This window comes from Carassius auratus, chromosome 46, assembly GCF_003368295.1.
Source record: "Carassius auratus strain Wakin chromosome 46, ASM336829v1, whole genome shotgun sequence".
Classification (NCBI taxonomy): Eukaryota; Metazoa; Chordata; class Actinopteri; order Cypriniformes; family Cyprinidae; genus Carassius; species Carassius auratus.
This window is the reverse complement of record NC_039288.1, coordinates 3,620,631-3,642,519: the sequence shown is the minus strand read 5'-3', so window position 1 is coordinate 3,642,519 and position 21,889 is coordinate 3,620,631. Positions and strand designations below refer to the sequence as shown.

The 21,889-nt window shown below is 35.7% G+C and overlaps 1 protein-coding gene across 1 annotated transcript; it reads left to right on the top strand.

Annotated features, from left to right (window-relative positions):
* Positions 1–2,488: 2,488 nt before the first annotated feature.
* Positions 2,489–4,714, top strand: LOC113063878 (homeobox protein MSH-D-like). The gene is made up of 2 exons (XM_026234280.1): positions 2,489–2,929; positions 3,736–4,714. Exons 1-2 carry the CDS (start codon positions 2,629–2,631, stop codon positions 4,155–4,157), a joined length of 723 nt encoding a protein of 240 aa, XP_026090065.1. The 5' UTR covers positions 2,489–2,628; the 3' UTR covers positions 4,158–4,714.
* The last annotated feature ends 17,175 nt before the right edge of the window (positions 4,715–21,889 follow it).

The following is a 21,889-nucleotide window of genomic DNA, read 5'->3' as shown; positions in this document are numbered from 1 at the left end:
TCACACAGAGCCATACTCGAAAAAAAAAACTTTCCGAAACTTGTGACAAACTGGAAGGAGTATTTTTGGAACAGAAATACTCCTTCAAACGTACAACTTAATTTTTGAAACTTTGTCCATGTTTAGCATGGGAATCCAACTCTTTAACAGTGTAAAAAACTCAGTATGCATGAAATAGCATTTCACCCCCCCTTTAATTATGTCTTTCTCAAGGATTATGTAAATACATAGGCATATCTTTATTTATACAGTTCTATATAGAGTAAAAATGCACAAATCTATACATAATTCAATATTCTGTTTCAGATTCTTTCACATTATTTATTGCTAGGGCTTGCTAAATGTTTTATTTATTTATTTATTTTTGTTCTCATGTCAGATGTGTACTGTATGTATGTATGTTTGTATGTACAAGAAGCACCTTGGAAAAACAAAAACAAATTCCTTGTGTGTTTGTGCACACCTGGCGAATAAAGCTAATTCTGATTCTGACTCTGATATCGAAATGTTCACACTGGAACCAGAGGTATACAGTAGATAACATCTGTCAATCTCTATCATGTTCATTTGACAGAAATCCCTATTGAGTAAAGAATGATCAAGAAATGATATGGCCAGGCATCAAGTTTGATTTGGTGGATCATATCATGTGTAAAGCTGGGCAAACAGATGTGTAAACAGATTATTATAAGAAGAAATGTAAATAGCTACACAGGCATTCCTGCACTGCAAAGCTGAGCCCATAATTATAATGCTCAAGGTGTGTCCAAACATACCCGAAAACCTGGAGCACTCTTTTTGACATTTTCTGCACTCTCTGGCAAACTGGAATCCGTTTATTTATAAAGGTCAAAGAGATCAGACAGGAAGGAAAGAGGATGTGTGTGTTGGTCAATTTCAGAAAGGCTTATCCTAAAGGGTTATATTCCTCCATTACTTTTGAACGCTATATTTAAGGCATAACATTACTTTTTCTTCTCTCTCTCATGGTGAATATTTCTCATATGTCTCCTGTCAGCACCTATGTTACTCAACTGCAAATGAATGTCCTTCTCATCTATCACTATAGTTCAGCAGTCTTTCTCAGTCCATCTACGCAAAGAGTTGGATTGTGCTCGACAAGGTGCCTAAGGGCAGGGGCGTGACGGCTGAGTGTGTGCATGCGTGTGTGTTTGTGTGTGTATGTATGTGTGTACAGGGAGGCGACTCCTCCTGAGCGGAGCCGCTAAACTGCCACAGTTTCTCCCCCGAGGAGAGGCGCCTTTCATCTCCCCGCTCACTGGCGCCTTCACAAACCTCAGATTGTCTGTGAAATCACCCTTCTTAATAAACGAGCTTAGGCTCCTGGGAACGTCAAGCTAGCAGAATCTCACCCTGCAGCATTCGTGCACATATAAACACACATAAAGACCAGTCCAACAAGCAGCTGATTGCTGCTCCAGCTATTTATTACAAGAGAAGAAGGGTGATGTTAATTTTATGTATGATTGCCCAAATACCCTAAGTGTCATGGTTACAAACAGTTCCCCCATCTAGGACAGATCAAAAATAATCTATCTCTATTAGATGCCTTATTACTATGCAGTTTCTCTACCTCAGTGTCCATAAATACATTTCCTTTCCCTCTCTTAAAGCGATACTTTGTTTCACTTTGAAACTAACTCTTGTGTTTGAAGAGTAAACACCCTAATGCTTTTGTTAGCAGTTTATTGCCCTTGCCAAAAAAAAAAAAAGGAGATTAAATGGCGTGCAAAATAAATAGCAGGCAGCAAATGGCAAAAGAACATTTCAAAGCAAATAATAACACTTCTATTTAGACCTTTGATAGAAATTATACATTGCACACTAATGCCTCACGCACTTTTTCTTGTATTTGCCTGGGCTGCTGTTTGATTATTCTGTCACATTTTACTCCATTTAGGATTTAGAATATTCTTTATCAATAGTGTAGCATCTCGGTTTGTGCAGAATTGTGATTTTGAGTAAAATAAACATAAATAAACGGACATTTATTCAAGACATTGGTCTTTAAAAAGCACTAGAAGCAGATCAGCAGAATGAAACTAAATTCCTGTGTCTTCAGGGAAATAAATAAATAATAATGATAAATAATAATAATAATAATAAAGCTGTCATGACCCTGCAAATCAACAGAATTAACTCACTGAGGATTTATGTTGGAATAGTGCAGAGCTACAAACAACAAACTCAATAGTATTTTGGTGTTTCAATATCCAAGTCTGTAAATGTGCAGTTCATATTAATTCATTAGACTTATCCACATTATCTTCCTTTCATATTAATCCATAGCTTTACTTACCAAAATTCCAGAATCTTTCGTTAAATCTGTCGCTGTCATTATGATTGACACTTTCATACAAACTCAGTAGCCCAATCACGAGTAAAGAGTGCTCTGCCTAATTTCAGCAGCGTTGTCATTGGCTAAAAGTTCTACAGTTGCCATGTGCTGCTGAGCTCCGGAGCGCGCGCCTTTATTTGGCAGCGCTCTGATTGGCTGAAAGTTCTGTTGTGGCCGCGTGCTTAGGAGCATCAAAGGCTTCATGCTTTTTGCATGCGACTTCAGAGAGACTTTGAAGTTCGGGCGTCTAGAGGCTGCTCGAGAAGAGGATGTCCGCGTCCGCGAGCCTAAGGGAATCAGACGGAGATCGGGACATGGAGCAGCGCAAAACCCAAGCGTCAAGCCATCCTTTCAGTGTGGAGTCTCTTATATATAGCCACAAAACCAGTAAGGACTTTGAAAGACGGCGCGAGGATGTATCCATCCAGTTTGCTAAGACTGAGATCAGAGATTCTTGTGCTTCGGCTGGAATACAAAAGCACTTTATGCAGACCTCACCCGTCAAATCGGAGTCGCCCGAGCCGGATGACTGTACACCATGGGTTATTCACTCTAGATACTCTCAAACTAGTAAGCAATTCAATTTTCTGAACTAACTGCTTATGATTTAAATGATATAAATTACGACAAGGTCTATAATCGTAAAATGAGCAATGTTCATAAAAATGGTCATTACTAAAATGAGCAGAAAGCACATTTTATTGAAAATTATGAGATCTAAAAACTGGCAATGCTATAATCTTAATTTATAAATTTAACATTTGTTGATAATTTTGCAACTAGAGACACACGAGGGCCCACTGCTCTAAACATATGACACCGTAAGCAGTAAATATTTTATTCAGGTGAACTCTCATTTAATACAGAACATAACTACAGTATCAAGTAAAAATAAACACTTTTCCTGATTTTCATGTTTTAACGACTTTTTAATTAAGCAGAATTTGTGGATTACGCTTAATATTTACTAAATATGAGAAAACATTTTAATTTTAGCTTTAGCTATATATATATATATATATATATATATATATATATATATATATATATATATATATATATATATATACATATATATTTACTTATCCTCCACTCTCACATAAGTAGCAATACTTAATACAATTATCAAAGTAAAAAAAAATATTAAATTAAAACACTTTCACATGGATACTTTATGTATACTTGTATAAAATGTATGCTTTATTTTATTGAAACTATGAAAACACTATTATTATAACACTAATTTAATAAAGTTAGTTACTTTCATTTATGGATTTTAAAATCAACTTCTGACCAATCTAAAAGATAGCAATTAATGATTACATTTTGCTACACTAATGTTTAAACTAATGTTTTAATCCTTTTCCCCGCCACAGGCCAGGAAAGTCCCTGTCCTCTCCGTAAGCACAAGAACAACCGCAAACCCCGTACACCATTCACCACCACACAGCTCCTGGCCTTGGAGCGAAAGTTCAGACAGAAACAGTACCTGTCCATTGCCGAGCGAGCAGAATTCTCCAATTCACTCACCCTCACAGAGACCCAGGTGAAGATCTGGTTCCAGAACCGACGGGCCAAGGCAAAGCGCTTGCAAGAGGCTGAGCTGGAAAAGTTCAAACTGACTGCCAAACCTGCCCTCCACCCCAGTTTCAGTCTGCCTCTTCCTCTTGGAACTCAACTTCATTCGGCTGTCTCACTCTATGGCCAGTCATATCCCTACCACAGGCCGTTGTTGCCTGTTGCTCCAGTGGGACTCTATGGAACACCTTTAGGGTACAGCATGTATCACCTCGCTTGAGAAGAAGTGCTACAGTATGGACTAGTACTGATCTAAGGATGTACGAAAAACAATGTTTACAATATCTTGGTGTCCAAGTCCAAAAAAAAAAAGCAGCAACCAAAATTAAATGTTTCATAATGTGCCTTGACCTGAATTGAAATGCCGGACATTTTACTTCATTTTTCACTGACTGAAAGTTCAAATTTTACCCTTTGGATGGATAATTCTGTTGCCAAACCTTTTGTGTATATTTGTGTCATACATCTTTATATATTGTAAAAGGAATTATTTTGTGTACAAAATACTGAGTTTAAATTCCACTAAATTTAATGTTGATTTTTATCCCAAGTTCATTACACATTATTTTTACTTTATTTTTAAAGATGGTCGTACCTCTAGCTATAACTGATAGACACTACTTTATTGTTTGTTTGAAACAAATTAGAAATGGCTTGGTGAATGATTTTATATGATAAATACATTGGTATGTTCACACTAAGAAATTTCCAAATAGGATTTGCCCTTTTGAGTTCAGTTTTACATTTATAAAATTAAAGATTTTTTTCTATACTTCATACAATTCTGACAGTGATTATGGTATATGCAAAGATGTCTTTGAAAAGTCACTTATAAGTAAAATGTGGAAGTTTATTTTTTGTGCCACATTTTTAATATTTATACTATAATTATAATTTAATTTAATCTGTCATGTATGGTAAATACCAACTGGCAAGCAAACACAATAGCATTTGGTTATAACATTTATATCTCCATTTCATGTTTGAGAAAGTATGTGGGAGTTTGGATGTCCAGCTTCATTATCTATTGCAAAAGCAAATTAAGTTTTACATTTTTAAAATATTTTTCTTTATTAATTTCGTTCAAGTGCATTTCTCCATTTTTAAATGCTGGTTAAACACTTTACAGCAAGGTCACATTTGATTTGGTTGAAGGAAATTCTCCTTTCTGAACTATAAATTCATTGTTGCAAAATGAATTCATATGTAATACATATCAGCAGTTTGAGATATGAAAACATAGCATTACTTTGATAAATATGTCATTGTTTAAATAATGATCAGTTAAAATGTATAAGACGTAATAATTCTATTATTGATATGTTACAGATAAGTTTGGTTTCACTTCCTTACTGCCTTGTTATGGCTTGTTCATTAGGTTGTGGCTCTATAAATGGGGACGTTTGAGGGCCCGTTTTACTGCTTCCGCCTGTCTTTGATGCAATGAGGAAATCGTTTATGGTCAGCACTTTACTCATGAGCTTCCTTTAATCAAAACACGAACTCAGTCATGTTAATCAAGCACAGAACCACTAAAGTGTTCGCGGATGTGTTTTATAATGTCGACTCTGAGCCACTTACGAGAGTGCCGTGAATCTGAGCGATTTTCCCGATCCTGTTCCTGTGGTGTAAAAAAGTCAAGAAACTCTTGGAAGCGAAATTCACAAAGCTGTCAAGTTTCAATGCCTAAATGCCTGGCATCTGCATTCTGTGTTCATTGGAAAAATCATAAAGGTGAATTTCCAGATTTAATCCTCATGTTTTGTTTGTGGTCTGAGAGGTCATTTTGGAAGCTCAAAAATATATTTAACATTGAAATATCAAAAAATTTTATGTATACTTTTTTTGACTTTCTCTAAACATTTGAGTATATTAACGAATATCTATTTCAAAAGATATATATATATAGAAACATATATATATATATATATATATATATATATATATAGAGAGAGAGAGCTTATAGGGAGAGTTGTAACCTAACATTAGCAAATGTATCTAAACCATACTTGCCATTGTGAGAGTAATTTATTTGTTGATTTTTTACAATTGTGTTTGACAGGTTTTCTAACAGGTGTACTTAAAATACAAACAAACTAATTTTTACCTTTTTGAACTAATACCCTTGAAATTAAATTGGAGATGGATTTGAGAATAATCCCAAATTCACTATTATTATTTTTTTTTACATATGCATCAATGCACTTTGGTAGACAATCATAAAAAGAAGTTTGAACGGACTTCCTTTAAAATATTTCCTATACAATTAGAGATGGGGATTATTGAGGTCATGATTTCCTGGACTCCCAGAATAAGTCTTCAAAGCTCTTATAGTAGCGTAATAACCTATACAGTGGTCCACATGAAGCCTCTAAAAAAGTTAAACTCTAGACGTTATGTGCACAAAATGTCCCAAAGTCAGCCTGCATGTGATTTGACATAATCTATCCTCACATTAATGTTGATGACTGTACAGTGTACATCTGGGTTGGAGAACATGTCCATTTTTGATGTTGTTGTTCCTTCAAATCCTCTCTTGATTTAGACCTCCTCTGCTGGTTACAGGGAGAACAACACCATTGTGAGATACAAATCTAAAAGACTGGGTGTGTGTACTTCCTCAAGGTATTGCCTTGTATGATATATTATGCATTCACAGTCAACAATTCTGATACATTAAAAGTGAATACAACATATTAAAAATAATAATAATAATAATGAATTAACTAAATAATTAAAGAAATATTAGTCGATTTTAGTAGTAATAATTGTTCCCTTTACTGAACTATTTTTAATATATATATATATATATATATATATATATATATATATATATATATATATATATATATATATATACATTATTAGCATGCTTCTTCAAGTAAACCCAAAAGATCTACACATAAAATTAAGATGACAAATGCACAAGTATTTTGGATTAAGCCCATGTGCATTTAGTAAACAAAAGTTTACTGTCAATGTAGATAGGGATTTATGGAGGAAATTAATCATATATCCTCCTCAAGGTTTCTGATGATGAAGCATGCTGCCATATAAAATTCCATGCAATCGTCTAAATTGGATCTAGTATTAATGAAAACTGGCCAAACATATATGCATTATTCGTACAGTCTTTTAATTTATATTTTTGGCCTTGGCTAGCTGCTTGTATATTCCTAAATTCACAGCTTGCTAAAGTAACAAGTCCAATGGAAATTTAGCCCTTTAAATAGAGATAGACTGCTATTGGTTTTCCAGTTACCAGTGTGGACTTGTTTCATACTAAAGTAAAAATTGAACATTTTCAATGTAACATATGTGATTAAATTAATTACTATGCCAATATCACAAGTGTGTTTTAGAAACATGTTGTGATGAGTGATGCATCATTCTCTTTTAAAGGGACAGTTCACCCCCCCCCCCCTCAAAAAATGTAATTACCCCATGATTTACTCACCCTCAAGACATCCTAGGTGTATCTGACTTTCTTCTTTTAAATGAATACATTCTTACTAATATATATTTTTTAAAAATAAATAAAAAAGGTTCCATTTATGAAAAATTTGCAAATGTTTTTTAGAATTATTAATAACTAATTTACAAATGCATTATATATCATTGATAAGCAGTTATAAATGCAAAAATAAAAAGGGTGATTTTCATGAAATTCCTGCCAAACAGTGAGCTGGTATGTGCATGTGCTGTTATTTAATTTGTACAGCAACTACTTTGAACTAACACAGCGATATAAACACTTGAAAAACAAACTCTGCCCTGTCACCTCAAACTTAGCTTATCCGTAAAATCAGTAAACACTATGTGAGATAACAATTTGACTACAGAGCAGGTTGGACCGGTTCAAACAGTGTGACTTCATCTCTTGAATAGTGGCTTTATATCAGATGCTCACCAGCGCCAGCTACAGGCTTTGGAGACATACAGGCAAGTACAAACACACAGGCTTTAGTGAAAGTGAAGTGATGTTTGGCCATATGTGTGCTGCATTTAACCCATCCACGTGCACACACACAGCTGTGAACACACACCCAGAGCAGTGGGCAGCCATTTTTGCTGAGGTGCCCAGGGAGCAGTTGGTCAAGGGTCTCACCTCAATCCTGGTATTGAAGGTGGAAAAGAGTGCTGTACATTCACTCCCCCACCTACAATCCCTGCCAGTACAGAGACTTGAACCCATGACCTTTGGGTTACAAGTCTGACTCTCTAACCATTAGAAAATGTGTTTATGTGGGTGGTTGATCTCCTTTTCTGAAAGCTTGATTGTGTTTATGGGGTGCAGTGTAATCGTGTTCATGCTTCATTTAAAAAAAAAAAAAAAAAGAATACATTATTTCTTCCCCTCTCTTTCATGTTTCCTGTGTTGAATGTTAAGGATTACCTGGATACCTACCCCTAGTGACAATGTGTGTGCTCCCTATCCATATATTTCACTATCCACATTCTCCTGCAATAAAGGAAACTTAAGTTATCATTTTCATCATGCATTCCACCCTTTTTAGAACTGCTATTAACCTGCCATTATCTGCATTTGCTCTTTACTGTCGATAAAGACCCTGTTTGCATCTTCAGTCTGTGTCTGCATCCATATCCCAAAACAGGAAAATAATTAAAGAGGTAAATACTGTAGGTACATACAATAAAAAGATTGACAAGACCAAAAACATTTGCACCAATATTTCCATAGCTAGCAAAAATTTGCGCTTACCACAAGTTTGAGCTTTCATTAAGGTCATGCCCACTCAGCTAAAACAGGAAATGTACACCATTAAACCCACGTAAATCTTATAAAATAAACAAGGACAGTAAGAGCGTGATAAAACAGTGATGGAAGACAACTTCAAGGTCTCTCCATCACAATCTAACTGCATAACTCAGCAAAATAGCATGTTTTGGCACAAAGTCCAGTTGTTCTAGAAAAAAGAAAGAGCATGCTTGCCCAAATGTTGGGTAAGATGTCTTCCGTCGCCATGTCCTAAAGAGCTACTGAACATGATCTTCCTCATGCTGGAAAGGCACTGGGGGAGACAGAAGCAGACATCTGATTACATAACATAAATGCACTGACCAGCTCAGAGAGCGAACAATGCAGGGTCTTGCACTGGGTGAGGTATACAGAATGACACACAACATGCTTCATGTGTCATAAAGATGGAATAGCCTCAGCTAACAAAAACAAAACTGGCTAATGCCTTTATGGCTCCTGGCTGGAGGAAATTTATGTTACAGTGCTCGGCTTTGAGGTAGAGCAGATATGCCACTGTAAGACACTTCTGAGCCAGCGCTCTTGAGGAGTTGTAAATTCATCAGAAAAATTAGTCTACATGACACTGTTGTGGGTATGATGGATTTAGTTGCTACATACACTACAGCTTGTCTTGTGGAAGATGAATTAATCAGATTTCTTGCACTGTGCAAGTCAGTATGAATCATCAAGAGAAAAAAAAAAGCTTTGGGCAATGTGGCATGTGAGAATATGATGCTGTTAAATAAGAATATGGCCAACAGATGGCAGTATATCAGCAATATTGAGCAGCTGTAGAGCCGTAGAAAGACTATTTTAGATAAACAAGTTCTGTTTTTTTTTTTTTTTTTTTTTTTTTTTTTATCAGACTAGAACCTTTAAAATAAAAATTTAAATTTTATCTATTTGGATACTATTTTCTTCATTTCATTAGTATACAGTCTGCATACAGTATATGCTGTGTGCCATAGGCAAATTTTCTTTATGCATGGAAAAATGGGATGACCTATTTTTTTTTTTAAATGTGTGGTATATAACACACCACACTGCACATAATACTATATTCCAGAATGCAACATGCTAGAGTTGACCTTTCATGTCTACTGAAGAAAGAAATAACAGCAGTTTTGGATACCCCATGAAATTGGATTAAAAATGCATTTATTATATTATTTATTATGGCATAAAACACACTACTCATTCAAATTGTTATTCTTCCATCCATGTTTTTATATTATACTATTATAAAGCTTTAGGGATTGTACAGCATGTACATATGCAGTTAGCAAAGTATTCCATTCTAATCTGGTGTATCAGGAAATATCAGACATTGCAGAATCATTATAGCCCAAAACTACCCAATTATAAGGTCTTTTAATAAATATTTTAACACTGCTGCACAGTTATAGTCTAGTCTGCAAAATTCATAATGTGAAGTTTGCAACCAATACCATGAAAAAAATCCATCCACTTCACGATCACATGCTATTGTCCTCGTGTTTCTCACGTGCAACAGTGCCTGTGTTCGTCTAACTGAATCTTTAAAACAGCCCAGAGCTTTGCAAGATCAATCTGCCATACAGTATGTGTGACTCAGACCTGACTGCAAAACGCTGCTAAATTGATGCCATTCAGTGGCAGTGTGACATGAGCACACAAGGTCAGCTGAGACACAGTACCACACTACAGTCAGCAGAGAGCAGCATCACTTATCACACCACATTACTTAAAGAAACAGATTCTTTCTCAGTTTACTAAATTTCGAGGTCACTGCTTAGTCCTATTTGAAGTAAGCACAGTTTTAAGCATATTTTATTAGTTAAATATATTAAGTATAAAAAAAAAACTTCATTGAGAATGTGATGCAGCAGACTGTGATAGGCCCAGAATGGGTCTCCTCAGTCTACTGCGGGACGTGTTAATGTCCAAAAACCAACAAAAACGAAACCAAAGAGATGACTTAACCCGCAGATTTCCTTCAGTGTAACTTGGTGTTTTATTCACACGTGGACCGATAAACCAACAGTCCAGCAGTGTAGATATTGATAAGTGCTCAGTCCAAACCAATATATATATATATATATATATATATATATATATATATATATATATATATATATATATATATATATATATATATATATATATATATATATATATATATGTATGTATAAAACAAAATACCAAAATAAACTAAACAACAATATAATAAATATATACTAATTTTCCACTTGCATCTACCAATGCTATGCTGATAACAGCATAAACTGAGACAGAATGAGTGAGTAATGATGGTATATGTGTGTGCGTGTTCATATAATGCGTGCCAGTGCTGCCACTTGCAGTGTTGAAGAAGGTCACTTCTTCACATCACCTCACCCCTCTTCGAGCCGCACACTGTCCGGGAACCTGGACAGGCAGTCAGCCACAAGGTTCTTTGTCCTGGGGCAATGACGGCTTTGGAATCTGAACGGTTGGAGAGCCAAGTACCATCGAATCACTCTTGCGTTGTGGTCTATCATATAGTGTATCCAAGTTAGTTCACAATGGTCTCCAGATCAAACTCCCGCCCCAGGAGTTAATATCATAGAGCTTCGAGGGGCTCACTTTATTTGCAAGGCACTTCGATTGTTGAGTACCTGGTCTCCCTGGGCAATAGTTTCCTGCTCAAAAATAACACAGGCTTCTCTGCCCCCAGAGCCCCTTGGGCCAGAACTGCTCCAATCCCTTTGTCAGAGGCATCCAACTGTACCAGGAACCGCCAGTTGAAGTACGGACTCTGCAGCACTGGTACGGAGCACATTTTTTCCTCTTAGGGAATTGAATGCCTTTTTGCAGGCCTCTGTCCATTTCACCAGGTTCTTTCCTGCTTTTTGTAGTAAGTCTGTCAGTGGTACTGCGATTGAAATAGAACACTGATTAAAATTAGAGAACACTTTCAGATATCTCCCAGTTAGTGATGTCAATCTGGCACCTCGTGTTAAAGTCCTTAATTATCTGACAAATCACTTTGAGAGATGGTGAGTTATTCTAAAGTGACTGAAACCCTCCAACAGGTTGTCCAGATGAAGGCCAAACGGATGACCCTTTCAGGTGCTGCAAGAGAATGTGGTTGTTCCAAATCTTCGATTTCTAAAATATTGCATCTTTACAATGTCACTAACTCATTCAAGTCCCCCAAAAAGGCTGGTCATACTTGAAAGACAAATGCATGAGAGGACAGGATAATGCAGAGACCCTCAATGGGGAATAGGTTCCACACTGCCTCTGGAATTGCTCACCAATTCAGTACTGAACAAGGTAAGGATCTGTCTCGGCATACAGTGCCTCAAAGTTTAAGAGAAGTCCCACTGAAAGCGCACTCTGCATTGACCAAACATCTAATCAGCAGAAACAATCAAATGTAAAAGGCCAAACAACCTTTGTTGAGGAGCATGTTGTGTGGAATTCTATATATATATACATATATATATATATATATATATATATATATATATATGTATACTGTCATTGGAATCTAATCAAAGACGCTAAATAATAGGAATGAGAGAACAACAAAACTCAAAAGTAAGTCATTCATTGTGTTAGTATTGTCTGTTCTCTCATTCCTATTCTAAACAGTGATTCAGATTAGATGCTAATTACCGTATATATTTTAGTATTTTTACTTTCAGTATTTCTGTATTTCTGTATTTTATAAGCATTGTATATATATGTATATATATTGCAAGTAAAATTACAAGAAAAAAATATATACTTTCATTATATACTTTGCAGAAAATGTACATCTTCAGTACGTTTTTAGTTCTACTGAAAAGTTTTCCATGTCTCAAGGCTTTCAATATGTATTCCCATATCTTTCTTTACCTAATATTGTATGATATGCGAACGCTAGTTGGTGCTCCAGTATTATCGGTCCGCCGAAACTCATCCAGTGAGAAACGTTCCGAGGTGTAAAAATAACTTATTAAAAATGCAGGATTTTTTTCCTGTAATTAATTAATCTTGGTTAATGCGTTATTTTTTGTGTAATTAATTAATCTCAATTAACGCGTTAAAGTCCCGGCCCAATTAATAACTCATATCTCAATTTCTTTGTGGAAAAGCCATTCCTGCTGTAGCTCAGATTAAGGACACAAAGCATGGAGTCATAAATAAAGAGAATATTAAGTCATGGAACGAGGACGTATTCTACATATTTGTTATTGTGCTACTGTTTTGGTAAGATAGGCAGAAAATATCCAACTTACGATTGGAGTCACACTATGAAATATGTTCTGAATTCTAATTCACCCATCACATCCATTTGTGACTTGATTTTGCAACTATTTTCTCCTATTTTTATCTCTTTTTTGTCTCTCGTTGGTCCTCTCTCTTTTTCTTCACCTCCATACTTGCGCACTCAGGCAAGTAAGCTGGCAACAGTAATATTTTTAAAAATCAATAAAGAATCTATTACTTATGAGTTGTAATGGTTCCCTTTGCTGTGTGAAACTGAATCAATGTAACAAGCAAGGGAACTGAAAGGATTTTACCTCTGAAAATGACATTTCTTTCTTTATTAAGTTTTTAACATGCAGGGGTCTAACAGGAAAGATGTCTAATCCCTTTTCAAGTGTAGAAGCCACTACAGAGAGCAGAATTGAATGTATTATGGGGGAAATTAGGGACTCATGCTCACATTATGAGGAATTATTATAGCCAGTTTCATAGCAGACAAAAACAATTTACAGACTGAACAGTAAGTTTTGAATGCCAGATTTTGGGCAAACTGACTCCAACAACAGCAGCATTAATGATTGGAGCTTGAAATCTCGGTCAAACTGAGTTAAAAAAAAGAAAAAAAGAAAAAGTATATATATATATATATATATATATATATATATATATATATATATATATATATATATATATATATATATATATATATATATTAGGGGTGTAACGATATGCGTATTCGTATTGAACCGTTCGGTACGACGCTTTCGGTTCGGTACGCGGTACGCATTATGTATACCGAACGGTTCCTTGGAGTAATTAATTATATTTGAAAAAAAAAAAAAAGAGAGAGAGAGAAATATAATGATATGCGTTCAACAAGGTAGCCCAATAACCCAAACAACGTAACAGGCAACGCCCCTGACACTCCCGAAGAAGAAAAAAACACCATCTTATATGTTTATGTTAGGCTACTCAGCAGGCGCTCGCTCACTCAGTACACGCTGAAGGCTCGTTGCAAAATAGCCAATGCGTTTAACAGACTAGAAATGAGAAGATCCTCCAATAACCAACAGGTCTGGTGTTTGGGTGCACTTTGGATTCCCTTTAAGCTATAATAGTGATGGCAAGAGAGTGGTGGATAAAAAAACAACGGTATGTCGCATCTGCAACATGACAGGGTACACCAGCGGGAATACAAAAAAAAAAAAAAAAACACCAGCGGGAATATCTGGGATATATGCGTCAGTACTATCTGGGAAAAGACGAAAAAAAGGAGAAACATGCACGCAGCAAACTATCCCTGCAGCATTTAGAAACTATAGCTTACAGGGAATCCAACCCAAACACCAGACCTGTTGGTTATTTTAGGATCTTATATTTCTGGTCTGTTAAAGGCATTCGACATTTTGCAACGAGCCTTCAGCGCGTGCTGAGTGAGCGAGCGCCTTAGGGGCCAGAAGCGCTCATGAGGCGTCTGTCTTTGCTAAGCAACAATGACGTGCTCTCTCCATGAGACGCGGAAATTTCAGCGAAGGATAAATGGATTTGCAGCTCTAAAAATCGCTTGCAGTAGCTCTGCTACTAAATTTATTTCAAAATTGCAATCCATATACAACTATGATCAGCTGATCCTTCATCTTGGCTGAGCTCTCAACGTTGTTACGGGAAAGGATGAAGCTGATTGGTTAGTTCTTGTCACATGACCCGCGGTGCGCTTGCGGCATTCTGAAAAGTTGAGATGTTTTTACATTTTGCTGTATCTAAAACGTATCGAACCGAACCGAACCGAACCGTGACATCAGTGTATCGTATCGAACCGAACCGTGAATTTTGTGAACCGTTACACCCCTAATATATAATAATATATATAAATATCACTATTCAAGTAAAACATGAATTTTTTTAGCATGAGTGGTTCTTTTAAGTCTTCTGATCCCCCCTGAGGATTCCAATTCTCCTTGGAAAAGCAACGCAGCATTCAGAAAAACAAAAAAACGATTTTCCCCCAATCTAATGAATCTAATTACCTGCATGAGGAGAAGTAAACTTGTTTAATTACCTTATTTTTAGCTGGGTGATAAATACAGGCTTTGGGCGCCAGAAAATTATCCAAGATTCAGCTTAACACTAGAGGTTGTTGTCTAAAACTACATAATCGATCTGAACAGTATACTCAGAGGCTCTGTACTATACAGAAAATTCCTTATTAACCCTGTACCACCCTTCCTCAACAACCAACAACTAATGGACCGCTGAACACACACACACACACACACACACACAAACAAACACAGGACCGAAAGCTATTTGACACAGTCACAGGGCATTGTTTGGAAGGGGTTGGTATCTCACAGCGCAGTGTTTTTTATGTTGTTTGTAATTAAGGTGATCCTCCGCGCCCTGTCGCGACTTTATTTTTAACTTGCCGTTATCTTTTGTCGGTGGCATGAATAATTGCCGCAGCTGATGGGGAGCCAACTGGGAATTGATCCGGGAGCCCAATCTGTTTCCATTATTCTGCTCTACTTCTGCCAGCGGTCTCCCGCCACGGCATACCATTACGGGTGCTGAGCCTCAGCCTCTGAGCCCTGGGAGGCCGGTGAAATATTTACAGGAATACCTCTAGCAACCCCTTTACATCTTTTAGCTGACAGTTTGCGGCACAGCTAGCAACCCCTTCCGCTGCAGATCTAGGCCTAGGATGTGACATTAGTAAATGGTAGGATGTTTTGAGGTGATCCCCTTAACCGATTTAAAAGGTAACCTACTGTACTGCAGGCACTGCACAAAAACCTTTTTGTTTAATAATTGTGGCATGAGAGACAATGTGTTTATCTTGTTTGGCATGTAAATTCCTTTACCAATTTCACCAAACTGACATATTATAGAAGTGAAACATGTTTAGGGATCACTACCTTGGTTCTTGGGGTTAGGGATTTTTCAAAATAACTAACCCTTGTGTTTCATTTTGTCAGAAAATTTGCAACATAATTTGTCATATAATTTAGAGAGAACTTATATATAAGGATCAGAGAAAACTGTTGTTTACATCTTGTTTAAAGCAATTCTGAAGTGAATTGTAAAGTAAGAAACAAGCCTCATATAATAAAGTAACAAGTCAAAATGAAGAGATTTTCACATTGTGAGATTCAGTTTTGAGAATCAAAGTTACAATTACAAGATAAATGATGTGGCGAAATATACATTCACATTTACAAGACATAAAGTTACATTGTAATGTCACAATAACAAGAAACAACATTGCAATTCTAAGCTATAAGATCACACTGCAAGAAATAAATCACAATTAGGAACAATTTTAAAGTCACAATGTGAAATAATTAGACATCTATTATCTCGTATGTGTAAACATACGGCAATAAAGCTCATTCTGATTCTGAAATATAAAGTTATAAGAAACATAATTACGAGAAACAAAATCACAATTGCAAAATATAATGTTGCAGTTGTGAGATATAAAGTAGGGGTGCGCGATATATATCGGCCGATGATTAACGTGCATCTCGTCAGTAAAGCCGGTTCTCTAATCAGCGGTTAATTCCATCAGGTGCGTGATTTCACATAGAGCAGCTGTTCCTACACGGAGTCGTTGTTAACTGACAAGCTGCGCAAATCCATCCACTTGTCAGACTTCCAAAAAAGTCAAATCATGGAAGCTTGTTTATCAGGAGTGTCCATAACCTTAACCTTCCAGTTGCTTGGTGTTTCAAGAACAACATACTTTACAACTGTGTACACAAATCATGGCAAAACTTCATCAGCAAAGAAGAAAAATGGTTGTGAATGAAAGTGAAAGTGAATGATAGGGACCGTAAAACACTAAGAAGGATTGTGTCCAAACAACACAGGGCTACAGCACCAAAGTGAAAGCAAACAAAAGGTGTTCACATTATTTTGTCCAACCCGTTTAAAATCCCAAGTATGAGATACAAAGTTTCTTTGTGAGACGTAAAGTTGCAGTTAAAACACAAATGGGTTTTCATAGAAAACTGACTCAAACTCTAGCTCTAGCACTGTGCAACATTTATGTAACATTGGTGATAATTGTGCTTCTATCTAATAGCTACTACATGCATCCGTGGGGGCAGTCAGCATTTTAGTGATTATGTGTTTATACACTTCACTGCTTAATATCATAAGGTCTCAGAAAGCAACTCCTACAGCTGATCAGGCTCAGTGTGAAAATATACAGAACTGCAGCAACAGCATTTCTCTCAGATTTTCACTATCATTGGATTGTATCTGGTCATGAAAAACTCTCTTTCACAATAAATGTAGTATGATATTTTTTTTCTTTTGTCAATTTGAACAACAATTTGCTATGATCCTATTGATGCTGTCTTTTCATCTGAACATCACCATGTGTGAGATTTATTCCATCTCAAAAATTTTGATAATAATATATCTCTCTGTTTGATTTTATGTTGGATATGTTTAAAAGATTTTCATGGTAACAAATATTGTGTTTATTGTTTTTAGTCAGCATAAAATGAAACTATTTTCAAAATGCATGTTGTATATATATATATATATATATATATATATATATATGTGTGTGTGTGTGTGTGTGTGTGTGTGTGTGTGTGTGTGTGTGTGTGTGTGTGTGTGTGTGTATGTGTGTGTGTGTGCGTGAGTGTGTGTGTGTGTGTGCGTGCGTGTGTGTGTGTGTGTGTGTGTGTGTGTGTGTGTGTGTGTGCATGTGAAACAAAATTGACAAAAAGCGTATATTTAACTAGAATATCTGATGTAGCATTTTATATTCATGACATAAAAAAAGAATGAAAAGGGATTTATTAATGATTTACTTACATATAAAAACACAGATACGATTTGTTTACCAAATGTACAGGCAACGTACAAGTTTCTACTCTGAGGTAGGCTATTGGGGCAGGTTGACGCTTTTATGATTTTCAGTTTTATGCGATAACATATAATATAGGAAATGATTAGAATTCTTTCACGATTCAATTTATTACATTTATTTCAGGATATATTGGCCATCCTATATTTGGAATAAATGCAATGGAACAGCATTCACAATTCAGTCAATAAACTGTAAAATACATAAATAAAGCTTCTAGTTGGATAAACCCCAACGCAGAAAATTCATTTGGATCTTTGAAAAGAGATTCAAAAGCCTTTGGTCCAAAGCTTTAACTTCCTATTGTTGTCCACAGCCTTTGTGTGCCCTTTATCACCCATCTGCCATGATTAGTTCATTTAAAATGGGGTTCATGCATATTGCCTATGAATTATAACCAATGGGCCAGACTGCAATTCTGCCATGTTATTTAATTGTCTCCAATCACACACACAAAAAGAAAAAAAAATCTATGGGTAGCACAATGTTTAAAATGTGAAAATGACTTAAAATAAGAGTATCAGAAAACATCAATGTCAAGCCCTCAAACCTAAGCAACTAGAAATGCATTTCTCTAGAAACCACAGTGGGAGAACAGACAGAGAGATGTACAAATCAGTGGTTATAGGGCACTGACAGATGCTTTGTGCTTCCAGAAATGTTCTTAAGAGAATGATGACTGGGAGAGAAGGCAGTATGTGGTCTCATCTGTTAGAAGCACAAATTAGGAGCTCTGACATGTAATATCAGTACTGAAGATATAACCTACCAATAAAAAAGAATATATGCTCAATGGGCCTTTGGGAAGAAGATTAGCTAAAAATGAAAGATGACTGATGTCATGTTGCATTGAAAAATTGTGACCATAATTTGCCCTGTTCCTTTACTCCTTCAAAGCGACAAATGGCCCAGGCGTCTCTAGTGGCATAAAACTTGCCCCGACATTCCTTTCGCTTTCATTTTCCCTGACGGCTTGCTGTTTAGAGGACAGTTGAGTGCACACTTTGTGTGCATGGCATTGGCAGCCTTTGACCTGTTGGCCTCCTCATTTTTCACATTCTTTCTAAAGGCTTTTAGAGTATCTTCTTCCAACCTTAAAATGTAGGCCGCCTGTTTCCTTGAGGCTAAGTCAGGCAGGCATTTACAAGCATGTGAAAGCTGTTGCGGTGCTCATTGGTTTCTCTTCGGGTACCATCTAGGAACATTGCAATCAGAGAGGAACACTTATTTTTCATGGAATGACATGAATCACGGACATAAGCTTATAAATAGCTCAATAACCATTTTTGTCTGCGTCTGCCATACTTGCTTCATCACCCACCAGTCAGTTTCATACTTTATAGGATGTTTAACCAAAAATGAAAATTCTGAAATATAATTTACGGACCATTGTGTTATATAAACCCATATTACTTTCTTCATTCTGTGGAGCACAAAAGGGTTAAGTGCAGCAGTCATTGCTCCCACACCTCATTCACAGGAAATTCAAATGATGGGTTAGGACAAGGGCTTTCAAAACTGCTGATGCCATGGACCTTGATATATCATGAAGCCCTTGTAACAGACCCTTATCTTCGCAGCTATATATTTTCATGCATAAATAACATTAGATTTAAAAGAGTGACATGGCTTAACATAATACGCCTCTAATTGATGAAAGGGTTAGGCTTTTGTGTGGCACATATGTTGTTATGACAGGTAAAAACAGCCTTCTGGAGAATGTTGCCAAGTAAGTGCTCAAGCCTGCAGTGATGAGTAGGAGGCCTCAATTTACATGAATTAATCTCAGTTAGCTTATTCATAGCTTTCATTCATCAGAAGCTTCCTAGCGGCTTTCTATTGCAGATGAATGGGGGAGTGTCATCACTGTTTAGCTATCATTTCTCAAATACAGCACAGTATGTATTAAAAAACAAAACAAAAAAGTCTCACAGATGCAACCGCTGCTATACCAAATATAAAAGCAAAGCAATGTGCTATAAACAGACTATTTTTAAAATATGGGCCAGGCTGGCATAGTTCATAAGGCTTTGGTGTATTTTCATCCTTTTTTTTTCTTGTTTTGACTGTGCTGTTGTTGTTTTCATCCTTCCATGTTGTGATTTAATCTGTCTAAACTCATCCCTGACCCCTGAAGTGACCTGCTCAATGAATCAAGAATGTCACTCTTCAAGGAATGACAGATTCATATTTGTGTTGTCTAGGAAATGTCGGGTGCAAGTCTGACAAAGAAACATGAAGTCTACCCAACGTTTAGTGACGCTGTCATTCTAGTGAGAGACATTTAGATACATCTATGAAATTCAGTATACAATGACAAGTGAATGATTTGGCAGCAAATGCCTCATGGTTCATGCCTGTAATAAATAAATAAATAAACAAGAATTTAATCATGTATATCTGTTATGGTATGTTTGTTCCATTTGTTACTCGCACACTGTCTTAATAATGTAGATTTCTGGTAGTTGCACTAAAAATTGTATTTGTCACTTTCATGTGCATAAAAAAAAAGACTGAAAAAAACATCAGAGACAACAACAGAGTTCAGCTGGATAGCATTAGGGTTTCATGAGCAATGAATTTTTATATATATATATATATATATATATATATATATATATATATATATATATATATATATATATATATATATATATATATATATCATTTGTTAATCTATAAAGTAATCACAATTTCATAAATGTTTGACTATTAATCCATTATCTTGCATAATTTAATAACTAATGTTGCTTTTCTATTATATTTACACAAAAAAGACCAAACATGGCCTAGATTAATAAATTCTGTAAAAATAGTTAATAGTCATTGATATTTCATGTTAGCAAGTTTTAATACAGCTATGTATGAGGTATTTTAAAAATCAATTATTAAACATTATTTACATCAATGGACCTGGGAACACTAGAAAAATATTTTATGAATTCTGTAATTATTGCCATCATTTTTTGGAAGTTGGTACTGTAGATTAAATGTATCAAGTATGGGTCAGGTAGAGGTTTAAACGTTTAGATGTGAGTGTCCTTTGTCTTATTTTAGGGCATTTAACAATGACCCAGACATCACTGGCTTTGCTTACCTTGCTTATCTCATAAACCACAGATCAACTTTTTAATTTTCACTCAATGAGTATCATAATAAAATATCATAATACATTTTCTGTTAACAAGTGATAAGCTGGCCCTTCAAACTTAATGCATTTCTTTGAGCACTGTGTCTAATTTGATTGAATAATTTGATGGGTGGCATGAGCACCCTCATTTATGATGCTTACAGTTAATATGCCATCAAACGCCCTCTGCAAACATTCCTTACATGGTCCAAGGCTAGGTGTGAAGGCAAAAACCAATACAAACATAAATTAATAAATAAAATAAGGTAGTAGCGTGTTGTAGGAAGCAGCAGTGTCAGTACAAAGATTACCTTTTTTTCAGAGTAAACTGCCTTGACATTCTCACAAATGAAATCTATTTTTTTTTTCTAAAGCACATAGCAAATGCAAGCCAAATTTATATACACCCCCTATAAAGTCATTTACACAAACACACACACGAAAAACTTTCTTGCTGACTAAACCAAACTTTTTGTTTTGTTTTGATGACGTTGGATCACAGCAAAACTTAATTTAGAGTTTTTATCATGCAGAAATGTACGTCAATCTACACACTAATAATATGTCAGTAAATCTACCCATTTTTAAGCAATTTCAGTTCATGATACTTTCATTATTATTATTATTATTATTATTATTATTATTATTATTATTATTATTATTATTATTTCTTTTTACTTATTTTCAGGTGGCATGTTAAACAACACCAACATAATTTTTTGTCTTATGTGTTAATAGGGCCTTTCGTACTACTTTAGTTCCAGAACTTAATGTACAGTACTAAAGTACTGATATTATTTTGCGCAAACTATTTCCCAGTACCATTTAAAAGTATGAAAGTATTTCTAGTGCAAAACAACTGAGCGTTTGTTACAGTGACATTTGTAGTTGTAGACAATAGCCACACATGTGTACCAGTAAATTTGAAGTCATGGACAAAAGTTGCAAACTTTTAGATTC